The sequence below is a fragment of the Glycine max genome, chromosome 4 (assembly GCF_000004515.6).
Source record: "Glycine max cultivar Williams 82 chromosome 4, Glycine_max_v4.0, whole genome shotgun sequence".
Classification (NCBI taxonomy): Eukaryota; Viridiplantae; Streptophyta; class Magnoliopsida; order Fabales; family Fabaceae; genus Glycine; species Glycine max.
In genome coordinates this window covers 36,965,604-36,987,146 of record NC_016091.4, presented here as the reverse complement: position 1 = coordinate 36,987,146, position 21,543 = coordinate 36,965,604, and the positions used below count along the sequence as shown (strand labels likewise).

Here is a 21,543-nt window from a genome sequence, read left to right as displayed (position 1 = left end):
TATTGTGTATTAAAGGGTGCTTATTTTTTCCAACTAAGGGTTGTATCTTGGACTGTAAAGGAAGTTAATATGGAATCTGAATTATTGTGAAACCTAGTTTACTATCTTTATGACTTTAACAATTCAATAGTAACTTTTTTGTCATCCCTCGTCCCCTTGATTTTAGAACTTCTCGTTAATGATAAGAAGTCATTATGGATCCTGTTTCAATTGTGTGCTGTGATTTACTCTCATTATGAGGTAAAACTTTTGTCACTCCACCCATACCTAGCCTTCACATTAACTAGACTTAACACCGCAGACAATAGGGTTAAGGAATTCTTGCACCCTGTATACAAAGGCTTCTTTGAATCACTCTGTAATCCTTCATACATAGGGGCGTGTGCTTGCTGAAAAGACTCTTGTCCAAGGTCAAGAATCATGTCCTCCAAGCGATCTCCCATTTCTACATCAAACGGTTCAGATTGGGACCCACTCTGCATGTCTATCACTTCACCATGCCATATCCACGCCGTGTAATTCTTCTTAATCCCATCACACAATAGATGCTCCCGTATGTCGTCCAGTAGTTGTCGTATTCTGTTCAAACAGTTGATGCAAGGACAATAATATTTTCCTTCTTCATTCGGTCGACCTCTTTCTGAAGTAAATTGCAAGAACTGCTCGACGACATCCTCATATTATACACTCATGCAACATTGATTCATCCAACTTCGATCCATCTAAGCAATTTCATGCATGAAAATATCACTTTTTTATTTATAGGTGTGGTCCTATCCCATTTAGGAAGACTGTCTTTTATGTTAGCTTCAAACGTCAGGGTTAGCATTATTTTGAAAAATTTGACTAAATTTCGGCATCATTTCGCATTGGTGTCCAAGTACACGACATGACATCAGTGAAATTAATTTCCCGATTATCAAGTATGCACTTAGAGAACAACTTGAAATGCATTGTACCGAAATTTCATCAAATTAATCAAAATAATAATAACCTTAACGAATGAATCTAACATAAAAATACCAGTCTCCCCAAGCTGTCCAAACGGACAATTCAAGACTAAATACAATGACTAATGCAAACTGTCTGCAAGAATCATTACATTCAGTCTCAAATGGGAATCTAAGGTTCACTCAGCATGAACAACAATTGTTTATATAGCAGATTACATTGATGATGTACAAGAACATACAAAATCTAAATTTCGATTACAGACAAATATCGACATCAACAGTTCTTTATGTAACTAATTTCAAATTCTGGGTTTGGAGGGTGCTTATGCTTTATTATTGTAGTTGGGTGTGTGTGTTCTTTTGTGAATATGTTAGAGGTATGATAGAGGTAGATGGAATATGTGACAACCAAGAAGGATTAGGTTGTGAGTACACCAACCAACCCACTGCTTCCAAAACCAGTAAACCTGACCTCTTGAGTGGAGGAGGATGTGCCAGCAAAGGTGACTAAGCTCTGGCTCTCAATTATTAGATGACTGTTAGAGTTAGTTTGTCAGTGAGAAAGGTAGTTAGTTAATTAGGTTAGTTGGGCTGGGACAATTTAGACTTTGAAGAAATAAGGCATGTTTGCATTTATATATATAGAAGAGAGATTGGGAGAGAGGAACATCTTGTCATTTATAACAAAATTAGTGTGTCATCAGGGTGTGTGTGTGTGTGTGTGTGTCTTTGTGTGTGATGAGGGTGTGTGAAGGATTAGGTTGTGAGTACACCAACCAACCCACTGCTTCCGAAACCAATAAACCTGACCTCTTGAGTGGAGGAGGATGTGCCAGCAAAGGTGACTAAACTCTGGCTCTCAATTATAAGATGACTGTTAGAGTTAGTTTGTCAGTGAGAAAGGTAGTTAGTTAATTAGGTTAGTTGGGCTGGGACAATTTAGACTTTGAAGAAATAAGGCATGTTTGCATTTATATATATAGAAGAGAGATTGGGAGAGAGGAACATCTTGTCATTTATAACAAAATTAGTGTGTCATCAGGGTGTGTGTGTGTGTATCAGGAGGGTGTGTGTGTGTATCATCAGGGTGTGTGTGTGTGTGTGTGTGTCTTTCTGTGTGATGAGGGTGTATGTGTGTTTGTCATTAGGGTGTGTGTGTGTGTGTGTGTGTGTCTTTGTGTGTGATGAGGGTATGTGTGTTTGTCATGAGGGTGTGTGTGTGTGTGTCTTTGTGTGTGATGAGGGTGTGTGTGTGTTTGTCATGAGGGTGTCTGTGTGTGTATGTGTATCATGAGGGTGTGTGTGTGTGTGTAAACTTAAGCAGAGATTAATTAAATATAAAACAAGGGATAAATTTTATAGAGGCTGGCAATATGGTTTATAAATATGATTGCCTTTATCGAGAACTGAGAAGTAATCAATCACACTCATATTCATAGTCGTATTTGGTTATTCTTCCTTTGAGTCAGTGAATATTCATTACTATAGCTTTTTAAATTTTCATATGATATGTGACACTAAGGGATTTTAATTGCCATGACTATATGTAGTTGGGCAATTATTGCCACCATACAACTTTATTTGTGACTAAGAGATTTTAATTGTTGAATTTTGACTCCTACACCATACAACTTCATTGTGGTTGTTATATTCATGAAGTAATCTTCTATTTCTTACCTAGTTTTTGATTGGGTTTTCGGTTTTCATATAAAATCACCGAATCAATTTCACCATAGAACAATTGCCATTCTCACCAACAAAATCATCAGCAGAGCAAAGCATACAAAGCATAGATATGAATCACAGGCCAAAAAGGGTAGCTAACAAACCTCAATATCTGCAAGATTACGTCAAGGAAGTCCAGCCAAGAGAATGATGACATGGCAAGAGGATATTGGCTCTAGAAGATTATCCTATCTGCTATTTTGTAATTATGTTAGAATCAAAATATTTTCTATTATGCCCTGTATGCAAAATCAATAGGAATGTAAGAGACTAGGAGAGCAAACACATTACAAGCCAAAAGATAAATTTACCAACTTGTAAAACTAGCCTAGATTTAATTTAGACCTCCTTGGAAGCAATGTAAGAGACTGAATACGTACCTCCAAATGGAAATCTGGTCAAAAGCTCTGTTTCAGCAGCTCTCCTTGCATCAATTAAGCCACTATATAAAAATTTCACAAGATTATAATAGAAAATATTTCAGTGTTAACTTTACAATTTTTTCTTTCATAGAAGTAGAAGCATGTATACATGATAAAGATTGCAGCTCAAACAGAGAATTCAGCACATCACAAAGACAATAACTGATGACTGAAGAAGTTAATTATAACTATTAGCAGTGACAAGAAGAAAACTGGCCAATCACATATTGAATACTGTAAATTTTAAATGACTGAAGAAGTTAATTATAACTATTAGCAGTACAATAATTAGGGGGAATGAAAAGGAAAAGTGGGAGTGGTTTGATGGAAAACGACATTCTTCTTGTTGGTGACGATCCTTGGGAGTAAGTAGTCAATTCCTTGTAGTTCATAGCCCCTACTATTTTATCTTATTCAGGTTTATTATCTTATTCTTGAACTTATAATTCCCTGCAGAGAATTTGTAAGCTGTGTCCAGAGCATAAAGATATTGTCATCTGTTGAGGTACCGAAAATGAGCTTGGATGGGGATGTAGGTAATGTTCCAGTCCCCAATTAAGCTTGTATTGGAATAGATAACGACAATGCATGGAGGGGACAACATGAGGATAACTCAGTAGCCTTATTTAATCGATAAAGATGTCATTTTGGAGCAGTCAACTTGTATATTTTGAGACATGGAGGACTAACTTAATCCTTAAAATTTCTTGTTGGTGCTTCTATATATCACTAGTGGAAAGGAGACATATTCATCGCAACTTGTAAGAGATGCAGTTGACGGGGTAGTGTAGAAGAGGGTTGATACATGGCTGCATCCGATTGAATGTCAACACATTTTTAATGGTAGAGAAGTTAGATCCCTAGATGTACCAAAACTAGATTCCTTTACTAAAATGATGCAGATTCTATATTGGGATCTACTTTTCTTGTGGCTGCTATTGCATGCTCAGGAATCTTTTTTCTTTCATTTTGGCAAGGTACAACCATATAGGTCAGCTGGTGTATAATATATATGATTGTTAGGTAACCAAGAAGTGACAGTAAGAATCAATAGTACATGACAATTCTAGCTTTTGTACAAGTGCCCACGATGTTTCATGGTGGAAACTATGAAGAAGTTTATTATGGATGAAAGAAAATTCAATTCTTTTTTCACCATTTTGCAGTTTTGGGTATTATGTGCTTTAGCTTGCAATTAACTTCTAGCACTTCTAAATGATATCTTGAAGAGGAAACTTTGACATAGCTCACTAGCTCTAGTGTTGTCTTAAATAATGTTATTTGTGACTATATCCCTATGTGGGAAAATTAGGATATAATTTACTTATTATTATGCATAGAGATTTAAGGTGGTTCGAATATATAATTTACTTATTATTATTTATAGGCATCTATGGGTGCTAAACTTGTATAGAAAACATTCCAAAGGAAGGGAGTTAGCTAGGCCAGTAATCACAAGGTTTGCAACTGTTTTTCTCACTCTACAATGTATATCACAGCAAAAGAATGTTCTTCGATCTATGTTTGCTTCAGTAGTGGGAAACTGGTAGTCATGCTAGTAAAAATGAGGGCAAACTAGTGATGAGTGTTGTTTTGTGTGATTCTAGATTTTGGAAATCTATCCACTATTGCTTTAAGTGTGTCACTCCAAACCTGTCATGCTATATATCTATGAAGCTGTGTATAGAGCTAAAGAACAAATAGCTGCAAATTTCAAGAATCAAGAGTCACAATATAAGAAAGTGTGGAAGATAATTGATACTCATTGGGATTTGCAATTGTTGGACAAGTGGCCTCAGATATCTTAAGAAGGGGGGTTGAATTAAGATATTACAACTTATTTCCCCAATTAAAAATTCTATTTAACTTTCTATTCAAGTTATAAATTCCCTTAATAATGAATTTCTTAAATATTGATTCAAATAGAACAATTTGAATATGAATATAAAACAATAATAAATAAAGGAGTTTAAGGGAAGAGAAAATGCAAACTCAGATTTATACTGGTTCGGTCACACCCTTGTGCCTACGTCCAATCCCCAAGCAACCCGCTCGAGAGTTCCACTATCTTGTAAATTCCTTTTACAAGTTCTAAACACACAAGGACAACCCTTCCTTTGTGTTTAGAATTCTTTCACAACAAGAGACCCTCGGTCTCTTAATCCCTTTTCAGAATGAAGAAGAAGAAAAGAAGAAATCTCTCTTGAAAGAGATAGATTGAACAATTTGAGCACTCAAATAATTCCTTATTGAATCACAAGAGTTTTGGCCAAGGAATCTGTAAGAGGATAAAACGATTTTGCTTTTTAAGAGGATAAGACTTTATATATAGGCCTTTGGTAGCCATTCAAGAACCACACAAAAAGATGTGACTGTTGAGAATCTTTTCTGAAAAACTCCTCTGGTAATCAATTACAGTATGTGTGTAATCGATTACAAGCTTTAAAATTTGAATTAAAACGTTCAGAAACTGCTGGTAATCGATTACCATATATGTGTAATCGATTACACAGTGCAAACTTTGAATTCAAATTTTAATAGCTGTTGTAAATCAGTTTTGGCCACTGGTAATCGATTACCAGAGAGTAAATTTGTTGAAAAAGACTTTTTAACTTAAAATTCTTGGTCAAACCTTTTGCTACTTCAATTGGAATTCCCCTCCTATTTAATATACCCTTTCTAAGACTAGAGACTTGTCTTGATCATCCATCTTGAATATCTTTAATTTCTTTGTCTTGAATAAAGCTTTGAGACGCATGTGAAACTTTGGCATCATCAAAACATTCAGCTTGATCTTTTGTCTACAACAATTACATAGCAATCTTCATGCTGCTTCATTCTATCTTAATCCCAAGTAAGTAATTTCAATTTTCTAAGGATTATAGCCTACAATTATTTAGAGATAACAAAAAAATACTAATTTCTTATTTTATTAGGTTTCACTATGCCAAAAACTATGATCTGGATACTGTGAAGTTTTAATGGGTTTATACGAGACCATAGAAAAAATGATCCCGGATAGAAGGACTAGATTTCTAGTTCATCAACAACTTGATAGATTCAGGACAACTAAGGTACTTTTTGGAATGAGCATGGCAATAAACACTAGGAATGAAGCAACCTGGTGATATTTTAATTCTTTTTCATAATTTTAGAGAGAAAATGACAACCAAGGTAGTATTTGTTTATGTTGGCTTTTGTTTTGAAAATGACAACCAAAGTCATGCGACAGTTCTGGACACCCAATTTCTTAATTTACAGGGAAAAATCTTGCATAGGCATCTAGTGGCGGAAAGTGCAAATGTGAATGTGATACAATAACATGTCATTTGAAGTAATTGAATCCTTGAAAATAAAATAATAATTGTAAAATAATCAGATTTTATGTAGAAGCAAAGCTTCATGATGAATCAAGAATGATTCAAAGGTGTTTTGATGATAACAAAGGTGATGACAAAAAGCTCAAAGGTCAATCAAATAATGAGTTCAAGATGTTCAAGATAGAATCAAGAACACTTCAAGATTCAAGGATCAAGCTTCCAAGAATCAAGATCAAGATTCAAGACTCAAGATTCAAGTATCAAGAGAAGACCTAATCAAGATTCAAGATTCAAGAATCAAGAGAAGACTTAATCAAGATAAGTATGAAAAAGTTTTTTCAAAAACTGAGTAGCACATGGATTTTTCTCAAAACCTGTTTACCAAAGAGTTTTTACTCTCTGGTAATCGATTATCAGATTGTTGTAATCGATTACTAGTAGCAAAATGAATTTGAAAAAGTTTTCAAATGAATTTACAATGTTCCAATTATTTCAAAAAAGCTATAATCGATTACAATGTTTTGGTAATCCATTACCAATGCCTTTGAACATTGAAATTCAAATTCAAATGTGAAGAGTCACATCCTTTCAGATAAAAGCCTTGTGTAATCGATTACACTAATTTGGTAATTGATTACCAGTGATTGTTTCTGAATAAATCAAAATATGTAACTCTTCAAATGATTTTTGACTTTTTCAAATTGGTTTTAAGTTTTTCTAAAAGTCATAACTCTTCTAAATGGTCCTCTTGACCAGACATGAAGAGTTTATAAAAGCAAGGCTTTGTTTTGCATTTTTATATCAATCCAATACAATCCTCTACAAGCCTTGAATCTCTTTGAACTTCTTCTTCTTCTTGGTGCCAAAAGCTTTCCAAAGTTTTCTGGTTTTCTAAACCTTGAAGACTTGTGCTATTCATTCTTTTCATCTCTTCTCCCTTTGCCAAAAAGAATTCACCAAGGACTAACTGCCTGAATTCTTTTTGTATCTATATTCTCCCTTTTCCAAAAGAACAAAGGACTAACCGCCTGAATTCTTTTGTGTCTCCCTTCTCCTTTGTCAAAGAATTCAAAATGACACAGTCTGAGAATTCTTTTGATTCTTCCCTTTCCCATATACAAAAGATTTCAAAGGACTAACCGCCTGAGAATTCTTTTGTATCCCCATTCACAAAGTATCAAAGGTTTAACCGCCTAAGATCTTTGTCTTAACACATTGGAGGGCACATCCTTTGTGGTACAAGTAGAGGGTACATCTACTTAGGTTGTTGACTGAGAACAAGAGAGGGTACATCTCTTGTGGATCAGTTCTAGTGGAGGGTACATCCACTAGGTTCAAAGAGAACAAGGGAGGGTACATCCCTTGTGGATCTTTGCTTGTAAAAGGATTTTTACAAGGTTGAAAGAAATCTCAAGGACCACAGGTCGCTTGGGGACTGGATATAGGCACGGGTTGTTGCCGAACCAGTATAAAAACTCTTGTGTGTTTGTCTTCTTCTTCCCTACTCTTTTACTTTGCGTTGTGCATTTTAATTTCCGCTTTTACTTTTGGTTAAGTTTCTCTTCTACTCCTTATTCTCTTAACAACATAAGTAAAAGCCTTAGAAGAGTAAATTTTTAATTACTAAAGGTTTAGGAATAATTAATTTAGCCCCCCTTCTTAATTATTCTGAGGCCACTAGATCCAACATTTTAGGGATACAAAACTCTTAAAATAACATCATGGAAACATCAAACACATATGAATAATAACTTCTTTTCAGCAACCAGCATCATTAACTGATGAAAAGATTTGCAATGCTAGATCTAGATGGAATCAAGTACTGAACTAAACCTTTGCAGCATGAAATGAATACTATGCAGGAAACAATAAATAACAGCCAAACAAATCATTCACTGCATTTCATCTCAAAGGGGAAAAAATTAGCCTCAATAAATCAATTACAACATAAAAAATAAACATCGACATGTAAAAAGAATATAATTACCATGCTCTTTATACCATTTTGGAGTTAGTACCTTCTCAATTGCACCAACAAAGGTACGAAAGGATGGAAACCGGGTAGCAGCTGCATGTTGGAAATTTTTTTCAGCAACAACTCCTTAAATAAACTTTGCAACAATTTGGAAAAAACTAAAATATGGAACAAAGGAAACATGCAAATAAGTAGACCCACCTATGTACAATATATAAACACAAACAAAAAATGAAATACTCCTAATGCAACGATTATACAGTGTACCCAGTTCAATCTGTTAGGGACTGAGATTTCAAAATGGAAAGGGTGTATGTGATGGTAATAGGACCAGCAAGGTGGCGCCTAAGCGTACCTCCACCGTCAATGCTGGGGCTACCGCCAAAAATTTGGTTGGGTTTTTCACTAACGCCAAATGGACTTGCTTGGAATTTCATGCATGATTTTATAAAATTCATGTTTTTAAGCCCATTATTGACCATGAAAATAAGAGCTGATTCTGAAATCAATTTTCACCAATTTTTCACCATAACAAATCAGTCATGAGCCAAAAAAAAATTAGCTTTAAATTCACATATATGAGTCTTTACATCAATATTCAATGTTGACAAGTCAGCTATAACACCAAAATTAAAAGGATAATATAAACTCACTCATCACAATAGCTACAACACCAAAATTAAAAGGATAATTATATATGTATGTGTTCATATAATGACCTTCAGGTAGCTGAGCTTCTTGACACAAGGGAGCTTGTTGGAGTGGTTCGAGGAATCATTAAGAATATGGGCACTCTTTCTAGGCCATTCTTGAAAATGGGTTGTATCTTAGGCCTCGGAGTCTCTCCTACTTACAGGTAATACTCACTTTGCTTTCATTAAGTGGACATAAATTTGGAAATTGACTTGAAGCATAAGATTGCAAACATGGTTTTAAATTATGGTTCGCAACCGCAATTGCAGATGCAATATTATGATTTTTAAGGTTTCAATAAACTTAATTAGACTAAAATAACTAAATGTTCGTCAACAATTTTTCTTCATTGCTATTTGTAATACAAATACAAGTCTAACTTTAACACCCTAATTCAAAGAACATTTTGGTATTTTTAGGAGAAAAGGGGTTGCACTAAGACTTGTGACTGTAGCTGAAGAATGGATGGCGAGAAATGGAGTTGAGCATGCATTGTTAGCCACTGAAAATAAAAATGATGCGTCTAAAAACCTATTCACCATCAAATCCAACTATGTGAATCTCAGCTCACTTGTCATATTTGTCCAACCAATTAGTTCCCTTACAAAGCAAATTTCCATGGATATAAAAATAGACAGAGTGGACATAGATCTAGCAATTTCGTTGTACAAAAGAACCATGAGGACCAAAGATTTGTATCCATTGGACAAGGATGTTATTCCGAAGGAGAAACTCAGCTTAGGAACATGGGTATGCTACTACAAAGAAGAGGGATGACTCAACTTGCGGAGAAAAGTAAATAATGAAGATCTTATTAATAACAATGAAACCTCAAGATCATAGGCCATATTTAGCATATGGAACATTTGTGAAGCTTATAAGCTTCAAGTTAGAAACTATCAACTACTAAGGTTTCTTCTTACAACCTTAAATCATGCAAGACAAAAAGTTTTCCCTTGTCTCAAAATATGGGTGAGTAGTAGTGACTCACTTTGTACACCTTTTGGGTTTCTCTTCGTTTATGGAATCTATGGAGAGGGAGTGAACCTTAGACAGCTCATGGAATCCATGTGGAGATTCACATGTGACTTTACTGTAAAGGCCTTCTTTCTTTATTTTCTTTAACAAAATAATATTAAAATCTAGCTACAAATCAAATACACCTAAAATTGTTGTGTTTCTTAAATATATATTATGTATTGTAAACAGAAATATTACAAGGAAAAATATTCCTTAGTAATCCCAGAGCCTAGCTCCACTAAAGAATGCAAAGAAGTTCTACGCACATTATTCAATAACATAACATAGTGGCAAAATGTCCATCACATACTCCCATGTCTACCTCTTTATAAGGATCCTCAAACGGGAAATATTTGTTCCTACTACCTGACTAACTAACAATTCAGCCCCCTAGTTTACACTTTTTGAAATGTAAAAGTTTCAGTCATATGATAATCAAATTGAGAGGAGAGTCTATACCTTCTGGAAGCAAAAATCCTTTGCTCAATGCAGGCCTTTCGTAACGAGCAACCTGAGATAACATTACAGAATATTTACATACTCGTGACCACATAAAGAATCAAAAGAACCACCATTCTGGCTATGAACAAATCATTCATTGAAATTCAAAGAGTCAAAGTCATCAATACACAACACCAATAATCCAATTTCAATGAAAAATTAAATACATAAGGAACTTAGAACCAACAATAGAAGCTGCTGAAGCTGTGAACAATAAGGCCAAACAACTTGAATAGGAACTATCCCAAAAAGCTATAGGATATGAAGCACAGAAACAAGAACTAGAGCATTAAAGAAAGGAGCACACAACAACAATGAAGGAAGAAAGTAGATGCTTCCAAGCAACAACTCAACAAAATAAGGCAATATTTTGACACAGCTTTCGAAGCCAAACTAGCTGCATTCCAAACCCTAGTAGTAGTAACAAATTAACAAACTAACTAACAATCTATAAGAACAAAGACCATGTACACGAAAGCACAAAGTTACAATGAAGACATGAATCTTACCTCGAACCCAACGGTGACAATGCTGGTGAGACTGGCAGTGAAATGTACCTCAGGTCACCACGAGTTCCCCAATCCTTGCACCAGAAACCAAAAAAGGTCCTTAGCTTAACCACGAGTTTCAAAAATAGGCGTAGCTATTCAATAGAACAACACTGTAGAAGCAAAGCTTCATGGTGAATCAAAGGTGATTCAAAGGTGATTTGATGATAACAATGATGATAACAAAAGATGATGACAAAGGAGATGACAAAAAGCTCAAAGATTAATCAAAGAACAACTCAAGTGAATCAAAGATTAATCAAAGAACAACTCAAGTGAATCAAGAACAGTTCAAGAGTTCAAGATAAGAATCAAGAAGAATTCAAGAACTCAAGAAGAAAGTTTAGAGTCAAGAATCAAGATTCAAGATTCAAGATCTCAAGAATCAAGATCAAGATTCAAGACTCAAGATTCAAGAATCAAGAGAAGGCTTAATCAAGATAAGTATGAAAAGGTTTTCTCAAAAATTGAATAGCACATGGTTTTTGACTTTTTCAAATTGGTTTTAAGTTTTTCTAAAAGTTATAACTCTTCTAAATGGTCTTCTTGACAGAACATGAAGAGTCTATAAAAGCAAGGCTTTGTTTTGCATTTTCATTCATTCAATCTTGAATACTTTTCCAATCAATCTTTTACAATCCTTTACAAGCCTTGAATCTCTTTGAACTTCTTCTTCTTCTTTGTACCAAAAGCTTTCTCAAGTTTTCTGGTTTTCCAAACCTTGAAAACTTGTGCTATTCATCCTTTTCATTCCCTTCTCCCTTTGCCAAAATCAATTTGCCAAGGACTAACCTCCTGAATTCTTTTTGTGTCTCTCTTCTCCCTTTTCCAAAAGAACAAATGACTAACTGCCTGAATTCTTTTGCGTCTCCCTTCTCCCTTGTCAAAGAATTCAAAACGACACAGTCTGAGAATTCTTTTGATTCTTCCCATTCCCTAATACAAAAGTATTCAAAGGACTAACCGCCTGAGAATTCTTTTGTATCCCTATTCACAAAGTATCAAAGGTTTAACAGCCTGAGATCTTTGTCTTAACACATTGGAGGGTACATCCTTTATGGTACAAGTAGAGGATAAATCTACTTGGGTTTGACTGAGAACAAGAGAGGTTACATCTCTTGTGGATCAGTTCTAGTGGAGGGTACATCCACTAGGTTCAAAGAGAACAAGGGAGGGTACATCCCTTGTGGATCTTTGCTTGTAAAATGATTTTTACAAGGTTGAAAGAAATCTCAAGGACTGTAGGTCGCTTGGGGACTGGATGTAGGCACGGGTTGTTTCAGAACCAGTATAAAAACTCTTGTGTGTTTGTCTCCTTCTTCCCTACTCTTTTACTTTCCGTTGTGCATTTAATTTCCGCTTTTACTTTCTGTTAAGTTTCTCTTCTACTCCTCATTCTCTTTACAATTTAGTAAAAGCCTTAGAAGATTAATTTTTAATTAGTAAAGGTTGAGGAATAATTAATTTAACCCCCCTTCTTAATTATTCTGAGGCCACTCGAACCAACAAACATAGGTAGACGAAATGTGCCTAGGTAAGTTGGGGATGGACAACAAAAAGCAACCTGTCACGGCCTTTAGTGCAATGGAGAACAACAAGCTTCGATGTTAACAATGCAATGGAGAAGAGAGCGTGAGAGGGTACACGGAGAAGAATAGAGCACAAGCAAAATAGGTCACGTCAAATATAATTTAAAATGTAAGTTCAACATCGGTTTTAAATAAAATATCGATGTTAACAAATTGATGTGAACTTTAACATCAGTTTTATTCAACAAATTGATGTTAACTGATCATACGTTAACATCTATTTTGAAGAAAACCGATGTTAACGGATACACATTATTTACAATTATGCCACCGCGTTGATGTTAACATCGGTTTTGTCAAAAACCGATGTTAATCCGCCGATGTTAAATCTGATTTTTCTAGTAGTGAGAAGAATGCTTTAATCGATTAAATGGGTAATGTAATCCATTACTTTCACGAAATAATCGATTACATTGCCAATTTAATGGATTACATCCACTTATAATTGTTTTTTCTATATATGCCCACCTTGTTTTCTCATTTTCAACCAACTTTTACAACTTACAAACTTCAGTTTTCATTTCTTGGAGCTTTCTAAAGCAAAGTTTCTCCAAGGCTTATGTGATTAGTGAGTTGTAAACACACTTGAGATCAAGAGAGGCTCATTCAATCAAGTCTTTTGTTCTCGCATTTGAATGTAAATGTTGTATCTCTCCTTGATTCTGTTTCATATACTTTTTACACATTGTTACTGCATGTGCAAGAGGTTTACTGCATGCTAGAATAGGTGTTTCTAGTTTGAAGCTAAAAGTATATTTCTCTTAGGCTTAGATTCACTAAGGACCCTAGGGTTGGGTGCCTAAGTTTCATTTTCCAGGTAGAATTTGAAATTGCTTGTGATTGCTACTTGTAAAACTGACATTGCATAGTGAAAATCTAATTTGGGTGGTATTAGATAACTGGATTAGCTTATCTAGAAATAGATAGACAACCAGTATAAATATTGTTCTCTATCTTTTATTTAACTCTCATATCTCTCTGTTGCATTCTATATCAATTTGCTAGGTTTCAAATATATTTCAAACTGATGTTCTTTAAAAAAAAAAGGGGTACTATGTTTGGGTGATTGATTCAATATTGATTTAAAAGAAAGTTGCACTACGATCCTTTGGGCAACAAAAGTTTAAAAACCTTGTTTTGGCGATTTGATTTTACACCACTTCAGCTCCCCTCTTGGTTTGGTTAGTCCCATTGTTTTTTCAATTAATATCAGATCTTTGTCTTGAAAGTTAATCAAGATCACTGTTTTCTTCAAATATGGGCTCTAAACAAATCACTTTCAAAGAGGATTCCTCTCTCAATCGACCATCATTGTTTGAGGGAGAGCATTTTATGCTTTTGCAAAAGAGAATGGAAATCTTCATTCAATCAATTGATCCCGGTGCACAGAATGCTATTGTTAAAGGACCCTTCATACCAACTAAAAAAGTTAATGGCTAATTTGATTCCTGAAGAATGACATGAGTTGAAAGATGATGAGAAAAGAAAAGTCCAAGATGATCGAAAAGCTAAAAACATTTTAACTTTTGGTTTATCTTCTGATGAATTTTTCCATACTGCAAGGTGTAAAAATGCAAAGGAGACAAGGAAAATGCTTGAGGTCAATCATGAAAGCACTGTAGATGTAAGAAGAGCAAGATAGTACACTTCTATATCCGAATATGAAGCTTTTTGAATGAAGAATGGTGAAACCATCTCCAAACTCGAAACTGAGGAAGTTTAGGAAACCCTTAATGAAATGCATCACGAAGCGCAAAAGCTTGTTGTTTTGAACGATAAGCTTAGAACCAATCTAAAATGAGATCTCACTAAATTGGCTTCAACACAAAGTGAGCTTGATAAATTGAAGCAAGAAAATGAAAAACTTGTTTCAAGTTATAAAGCCACCGGTTGTGTTTATGCTAGATCTCTTAATATGGATAATTACAAATATTTGCTAGATGAGTTTGAAAAGTTTAAAAATGATCACTATGAAGAATGCATGAAGTTGCAAATTGAGCTTTCCAGGCTTAAAGATCTTTTTAGAAAAATGAATAAAGGAAAGAGTGATCTGAATCACTTACTCAGTGTGCAAAAGCATGCTACTGATAAGACTGATTTGGGGTATAACAAGCAAACTAACCTTCCTAAGAAAACCAAGTTTGCACCATCCCCCCCCCCCCCCCAAAAAAAAGGTGAACCCAAAAAAAGTCTCCATAAAGAAAAATATAGTTCATCCTAAGCCTAGAGGAAAGACTTATCATTATCGCATGAAAAAAGGGCACACATCTTACAAATGTTATATTAGGAGACTTGATTTTCCCAGAGTTAAATATGTTTCAATTCCCAAGGACATAACTTTGGAAACTAACCCCATTGGACCCAACCTCAATTGGTACCTCTCTTCCCTAATTGATTTTGTCTTGTACGTGTGCCTAAAAGCAAAAGACTCGCTATGGTACTTGGATAGAACATGCAAACACAATGACTTCGTTTATTATTTATTAATACACTACAATAATAACTATTAATATACATTAAAAGACTCAATGGACCTTTTCCATTGGTGAATTGATTCAACTAATACATTGAAATGGTTACAAGACATTTGAAGCATTTAATGTTGCTAGTCCTTTCTTGGGAACTAGTCTTAGGGGTGGATTTCTATATGGTCTTACCCTTATCTTCCTTGGGTTTTGAAGGTGCAGCCCCCAAAATTCCTTGGGCTTGGTCCTTCCTTGGATAAGAGTGAAAGCCATCAGATTTGGAAGAAGGCTTTCTTTTAAGTTACTGCTACACTCTTATAGGTCCTTATATGGAAGGAGTTCAACCTGGTCCCTCACTTCCATATTAAGCCCACTAAGGAACCTAGCTATGCTTGTTCTTTCCTCCTCCCTAAGTCTAGCTCTTAAAAGGAGTAGTTCCATTTGTTGTCTATATTCTTCAACACTCATACTCCTTTGTCTAAGCCTTTGGATATTGTCAATAAGCTCCATTTCATAGTAGAAAGGAATGTGCCTCTTCCTAAGGGCACTCTTAAGATCATTCCAATACTCTACTGGAGGATCCCCATGAATCTTTCATTCCCTAACAAGGGAAGTCCACCAATAGAGGGCATAACCTTGAAATCTAAGGGTAGCCAATGGAACTTTTCTCTCTTCGCTAATATGTTGGCAAGCAAAGAGTTGTTCAACCTTCATTTCCCAATCTAAGTAGGCATCAACATTATCTTTTCCATGGAAATATGGGAGGCTAATGTTAACCTCTTGAGACCTTTTATCCTTTTCTCTTATTTAGGAATAATGTTTAGTATGTGAACTAAGGCGCCCTCTATAATAGTCGCTAAGTTCTTCACTTAAACTCTTGCAAAAGTCATGACTATTATAGGAGACATGTTTTTCTCTTTTCATTTCTTTCATTATTTTTTTTCTTTCTTCCTCTCTTATTTGTTCTCTTTCATTATTTCTACCCTCTCTTTTCCTTTTGCTTTTCTTTCTAGTTTTTCTTTCCATAACTTTTGGAACTCAACTCATCTAAGATTCTAGATAGAGGATCCTTATGACTAGTGTCCTCACCATTAACACTAGATGAATGATGACTCATGTTGGTTCCTAAGTTGTGGTTCTTTCTTGTTGGGGGTTTCTAAAAGGTAAAAGCTAGGGTTCAAAAGAACTCAAGATAAGTGTGATAAACAAGAAGAAACTATTATGTGGTTACAAGATAAACTAGGCGTGACTAGTAAAGAAAATAAGCTATGAAAGTAAGCAAGAAATGTAAACTAGGCGAATCCTAAGAGTGTTTGGATGAGCACATTTAAGATTCCCAACAAAACACTCACTATCCTAAGGGAAAATTGCCTAAAATTATTACACACAAATGGAAGTTTGGTAACCTATTGGAGGCTCCCAACACACTGCTAATGAAAGGCCTTTTTGTTACAAAATTTGAAAGCAATAAAGGTAAGTAAATTTCCAATTACAAAATCACAAAATAATCCTCAATTTTGGTGGTTGTGCTCTCTTTGGTGATTCACTCAATTTGGAGTGCTTCTTAGTCCAATAGCTCTTAAGGTGGTTGGCCCCTTGCTTCTTGACTCAAATTCTTCAAGGGATGGCACCAATCCTCCTTTCCAATTCCCTATATGGCAACTCACAAACAAGGAAACAAAGAGATAAACAATAACCAAAGACCAAAAAAATGAAATGAAATCTAAACCAATAGAGTTTTAACAAGACAAATTTTCAAGGATTATTCAACAATTAAAGCAATGAAAACACACAAAAGCAAGATAGGACTCAAAGAGAAACCTAGAATGGCTCTAGAATAGAGTAAAAAAAAACTAAAAAAATAAGACTCGCGAAAACTATAGTTTTGGCATTTGTTTTCACACTAATTTTCAATTGAAATTTCATAACTAAGATTGGTATAAAATAAGCACCAATTATAGAACAATTTTCGAGCCAAAACAATAAGCACACTTCCCTTTCACTTTTTTTTTTCTGGACATTGATTTTCCTATCAACTTGTGTGATTTTTCATATTTTTTCCTTTTATCCAAATAAATTGGTTCTTTTTTTATGATTTTGGTCCAGATGTCTAGAAAATGCAGTAAATATTTCAGCTCAAAATTCACAGTGACCAATTTCCAGTAAATTTTACAAGTTCATATGCTCAAGCTGCCAGCACCAACGATTTCAACCTAGAATTCAAGAGTAGTGTTTATGTTGCTTAAGGCTTGGATAATTAGAATTTGTGTTTGATTATGCTCAAATTTCTTGAATAACACAATTCAAGATACCTTAAGACTTATTTTGATTCACAAATCCAGCCATAACTCAGAACCACAACTCAATTTCTCTATAGGCATCATATAGGAAACTTAGAAAACAAAACAAAGTTCAACAACAAGACTACTTCTAGGAATTGATTTAGAACATGTTATGAACTAAATAGCATGCATGGATTAGACTCAAAATTCAAAAGATGGACTAAGAATGACAAGAATACATGAAAAAATGTATCTAGAATTCAATCAACAGAATCAAAATTCAACACAAATTTAGAACATAATGTGACAATTATTATGACTAAACATGACTCTAAGACAACATGGATTAAGTGATTTACACTTATATTTTTGTGTTTTTTTTTTCTAATCAATATTTTGGAAGAAAAATTAGATCTAAAGGTTCAGCACAAGAACATTATGACTGAAAAATGATATAACCTAAAGTCAACACAAAAACATGATTCAAGAGTAGATCTATAAAATTTGAACCATAGAAATGCTAGAACAAGCGTAGATCTAAGATTTAATCGGTTTATTTTTTTGAATCTACTCTAAACAGAACCAAATCACAAGATAATGGAGGAGATACATGGAGAAGAAGATGAAGAACAAGGAATTAAAGTGAATTGACCGAACAAAAAGATAGAGGAAGCAGAAGAACATCACCTAGATGAAGATTCTCTTGATACCACGTGATGTAGCTCCATGTGGAGCTTGTAGGCCTTGGATCTTCTTCATCAATGGAGTCCTTTGCTTCTTAAAGATCAATGGCAGCGGAATGGAGAAGGAAGAAAGATGATTGGAGAGACCACTTCAAGGAGAAGATGAGTCAAGAACAAGCTCACCACCATAGGAAGTCATGGATAAGAGCTTGAAGGTAGGAGAAGATGAGTGGAGGGAGAAGGAGAGAAGGAGCGCAAAATTTTGTGCCTCAAATGAGGTCTGAACTTTGAAGTGTAATTCTCAAATGATCAAAGTTGAAAAAAATGCACCCACATAGCCTCTATTTATAGCCTAAGTGTCACACAAAATTCGAGGAAAATTTGAATTTCTATTCAAATTTCACTTGAATTTGAAATTGAATTTGTGGATCCAAATTTTGGAGCCAAAATTTCACTAATTATGATTAGTGAATTTTAGCTATTTTTCAGCCCACTAATCCATGATCAAGTCCAAGATTCTCCATTAAGTGTGCTTTGGTGTCATGAGGCATGTAAAGCATGAAGGACATGCACAAAGTGTTACTATATGATGTGGCAATGGGGTGTAGCAAGCAAATGCTCACAAAAAATACAAGGGCTGAAAAATCCTACATTTCTAGGGTACCCTACCTACATTATGGAGCCGTAAATACAAGGCCCAAAAATAATGAAACCTTAATTTAATATGAACAAAGATAGGTGGGCTCATACTTAGCCAATGGGCCTGAAATCTAGCCTAAGGCTCATGAGAACCCTAAGGCCTTCTCTTCCATCTCTGGCTCAATCTTCTTGGAATCTTCTATCCAGTGCCCTTGGAGGGTAGGATTGCATCAAATACCCTATAGGATATAACCTTTTTCCTTCTTATATTACTATATTATAAAAACTTAGTATAAAATAATATCATAGTTTAATATGAAAAAATATAGAGTTAAAGATACATTACATAAATAAATCCTTGATCTTGTGTATATCGCTTCAACTACTAAGAAAATGGTATCTTGTAGCTTTCATTGATATGAAATAGTGAATAAATACATGATCCTCTCTACCATTTTTCCATGATTATTAATGGATGAATTACAATTTAAATTCAAATCATAGCTAATCCCTACAATTAATGGATTCTAACACTCCCTCTCAAGTTGGTGCATAAATGTCACACATTCCCAACTTGTCAATAGAATTACTAAGGGTCTTGGATGCTACTGCATTGGTCAGCATATCAACAAGTTGTTGTCCTGATTTTTAAAAAGGAAAGGCCTTTTTAAGCTTACAAACCAAAGGAATATTTGAGTACTTTGGTATACCGGGAGGAGGATCCATATAAACTTCTTCCATCAAATCTCCATGTAAAAAGGTATTTTTTTCATCAAATTGAAGAAATGGCCAATCTTCATTTGCTGCTAATGATAATAACACCCTCACTGTATTGAGCTTTGTAACTGGTGCAAAGGTATCTTGGTAATCAAATCGATGCAATCCTACCCCATAAGGGCATTGGATAGAAGACTCTAAGTAGATTGGGCCAGAGATGCAAGAGAAGGCCCTAGGATTCTCATGAGCCTTAGGGTAAATTTCGGGCCCATGGGTTAAGTATGAGCCCACTTATCTTTGTTCATATTAAATTAAGGTTTCATTATTTTTTAGCTTTGTATTTACGGCTCCGTAATGTAGGTAGGGTACCCTAGAAATGTAGGATTTTTCAGCCCTTGTATTTTTTGTGAGCATTTGCTTGCTACACCCCATTGCCACATCATATAGTCACACTTTGTGCATGTCCTTCATGCTTTACATTCCTCATGACACCTAAGCACACTTAATGGAGAATCTTGGACTTGATCTTGGATTAGTGGGCTGAACCATAACTAAAATTCACTAATCATAATTAGTGAAATTTTGGCTCTAAAATTTGGCTCCACAATTTCAATTTCAAATTCCAATAAAATTTGAATAGAAATTCAAATTTCCCTCCAATTTTGTGACACTTAGGCTATAAATGGAGGCCATGTGTGTGCATTTTTCAACTTTGATCATTTGAAAATTAAACTTCAGAGTTTAGAGCTCTTTTAGAGCACAAAATTTCATGCTCTTCTCTTCCTCTCCCTTCATTCATCTCCTTCTTCCTCCAAGCTCTTATCCATGGCCTCCTATGGTGGTGAGCTTCTTCTAGACTCATCTTCTCCTTGAAGTGACCTCTCCTCTCTCTCTTCTTTCTCCATTCCACTGCCATTCATCTTCGAAGAAGCAAAAGAACTCCATTGATGAAGAAGATCCAACGCCTACAAGCTCCACATGGAGCTACATCATGTGGTATCAAGAGCATCTTGATCTAGGTGATGTTCTTTTGCTTCCTCTATCTTTTTGTTCAGTCAATTCACTTTAATTCCTTGTTATTCATCTTATTCTCCATGTATATCTTCCATTTTCTTGTGGTTTGGTTCTGTTTATAGTAGATTCAAAAAAATAAACCGATTAAATCTTAGATCTACACTTGTTCTTGCATTTCTATGGTTCAAATTTTATAGATATACTCTTGAATCATGTTTTTGTGTTGATTTTAGGTTCTATCATTTTTCAGTCATAATCTTCTTGTGGTGAACCTTTAGATCTAAATTTTCTTCCAAAATATTGATTAGAAAAAAAACACAAAAATCTAAGTGTAAATCACTTAATCCATGTTGTCTTAGAGTCATGTTTAGTCATAATAATTGTCACATTATGTTCTAAGTCTGTGTTGATTTTTTTTTTGTCGATTGAATTCTAGATACATTTGTTCATGTATTCTTGTCATTCTTAGCCTATGTTTTTAATTTTGAGTCTAATTCATGCATGTTATTTAGTTCATAACATGTTCTAAATCAATTCCTAGAAATAGCCTTGTTGTTGAACTTTTTTTTTTCTAAGTTTCCTACATGATGCCTATGATGAAGTTGAGTTGTGGTGTTGAGTTGTGGCGGGATTTTTGAATCAAAATAAGTCTTAAGCTCTCTTGAATTGTGTTATTCAAGATAATTGAGCATAAGCAAACACAAATTGTAACTATCCAAGCCTTAAGCAACATAAACAATACACTTGATTTCAAGGTTGAAATCGTTGGTGCTGACTACTTCAACATACGAACTTGTATAAATTACTAGGAATTGTTCACTTCGAATTTTGAGCTGACATTTTTACTTAATTTTCTAGACATCTGGAGAAAAATTATAAAAAAAAGAACCAAGTGATTTGTATCAAAGGAAAAAATAATAAAAATCACACAAGTTGGCACAAAAATTAGTGTCCAGGAAAAAAAAAGTGAAAAGGAAGTGTGCTTGTTGTTTTGGCT

General features: G+C 34.7%; 1 protein-coding gene across 1 annotated transcript; it reads left to right on the top strand.

The window, feature by feature from the left end:
* Nucleotides 1–3,397: 3,397 nt before the first annotated feature.
* On the top strand, nt 3,398–9,865 carry LOC100803443 (probable N-acetyltransferase HLS1-like). Its single transcript, XM_014775162.1, has 4 exons — nt 3,398–3,465; nt 3,557–3,632; nt 9,121–9,251; nt 9,508–9,865. Exons 1-4 carry the CDS (start codon nt 3,398–3,400, stop codon nt 9,863–9,865), a joined length of 633 nt encoding a protein of 210 aa, XP_014630648.1.
* Nucleotides 9,866–21,543: the final 11,678 nt, after the last annotated feature.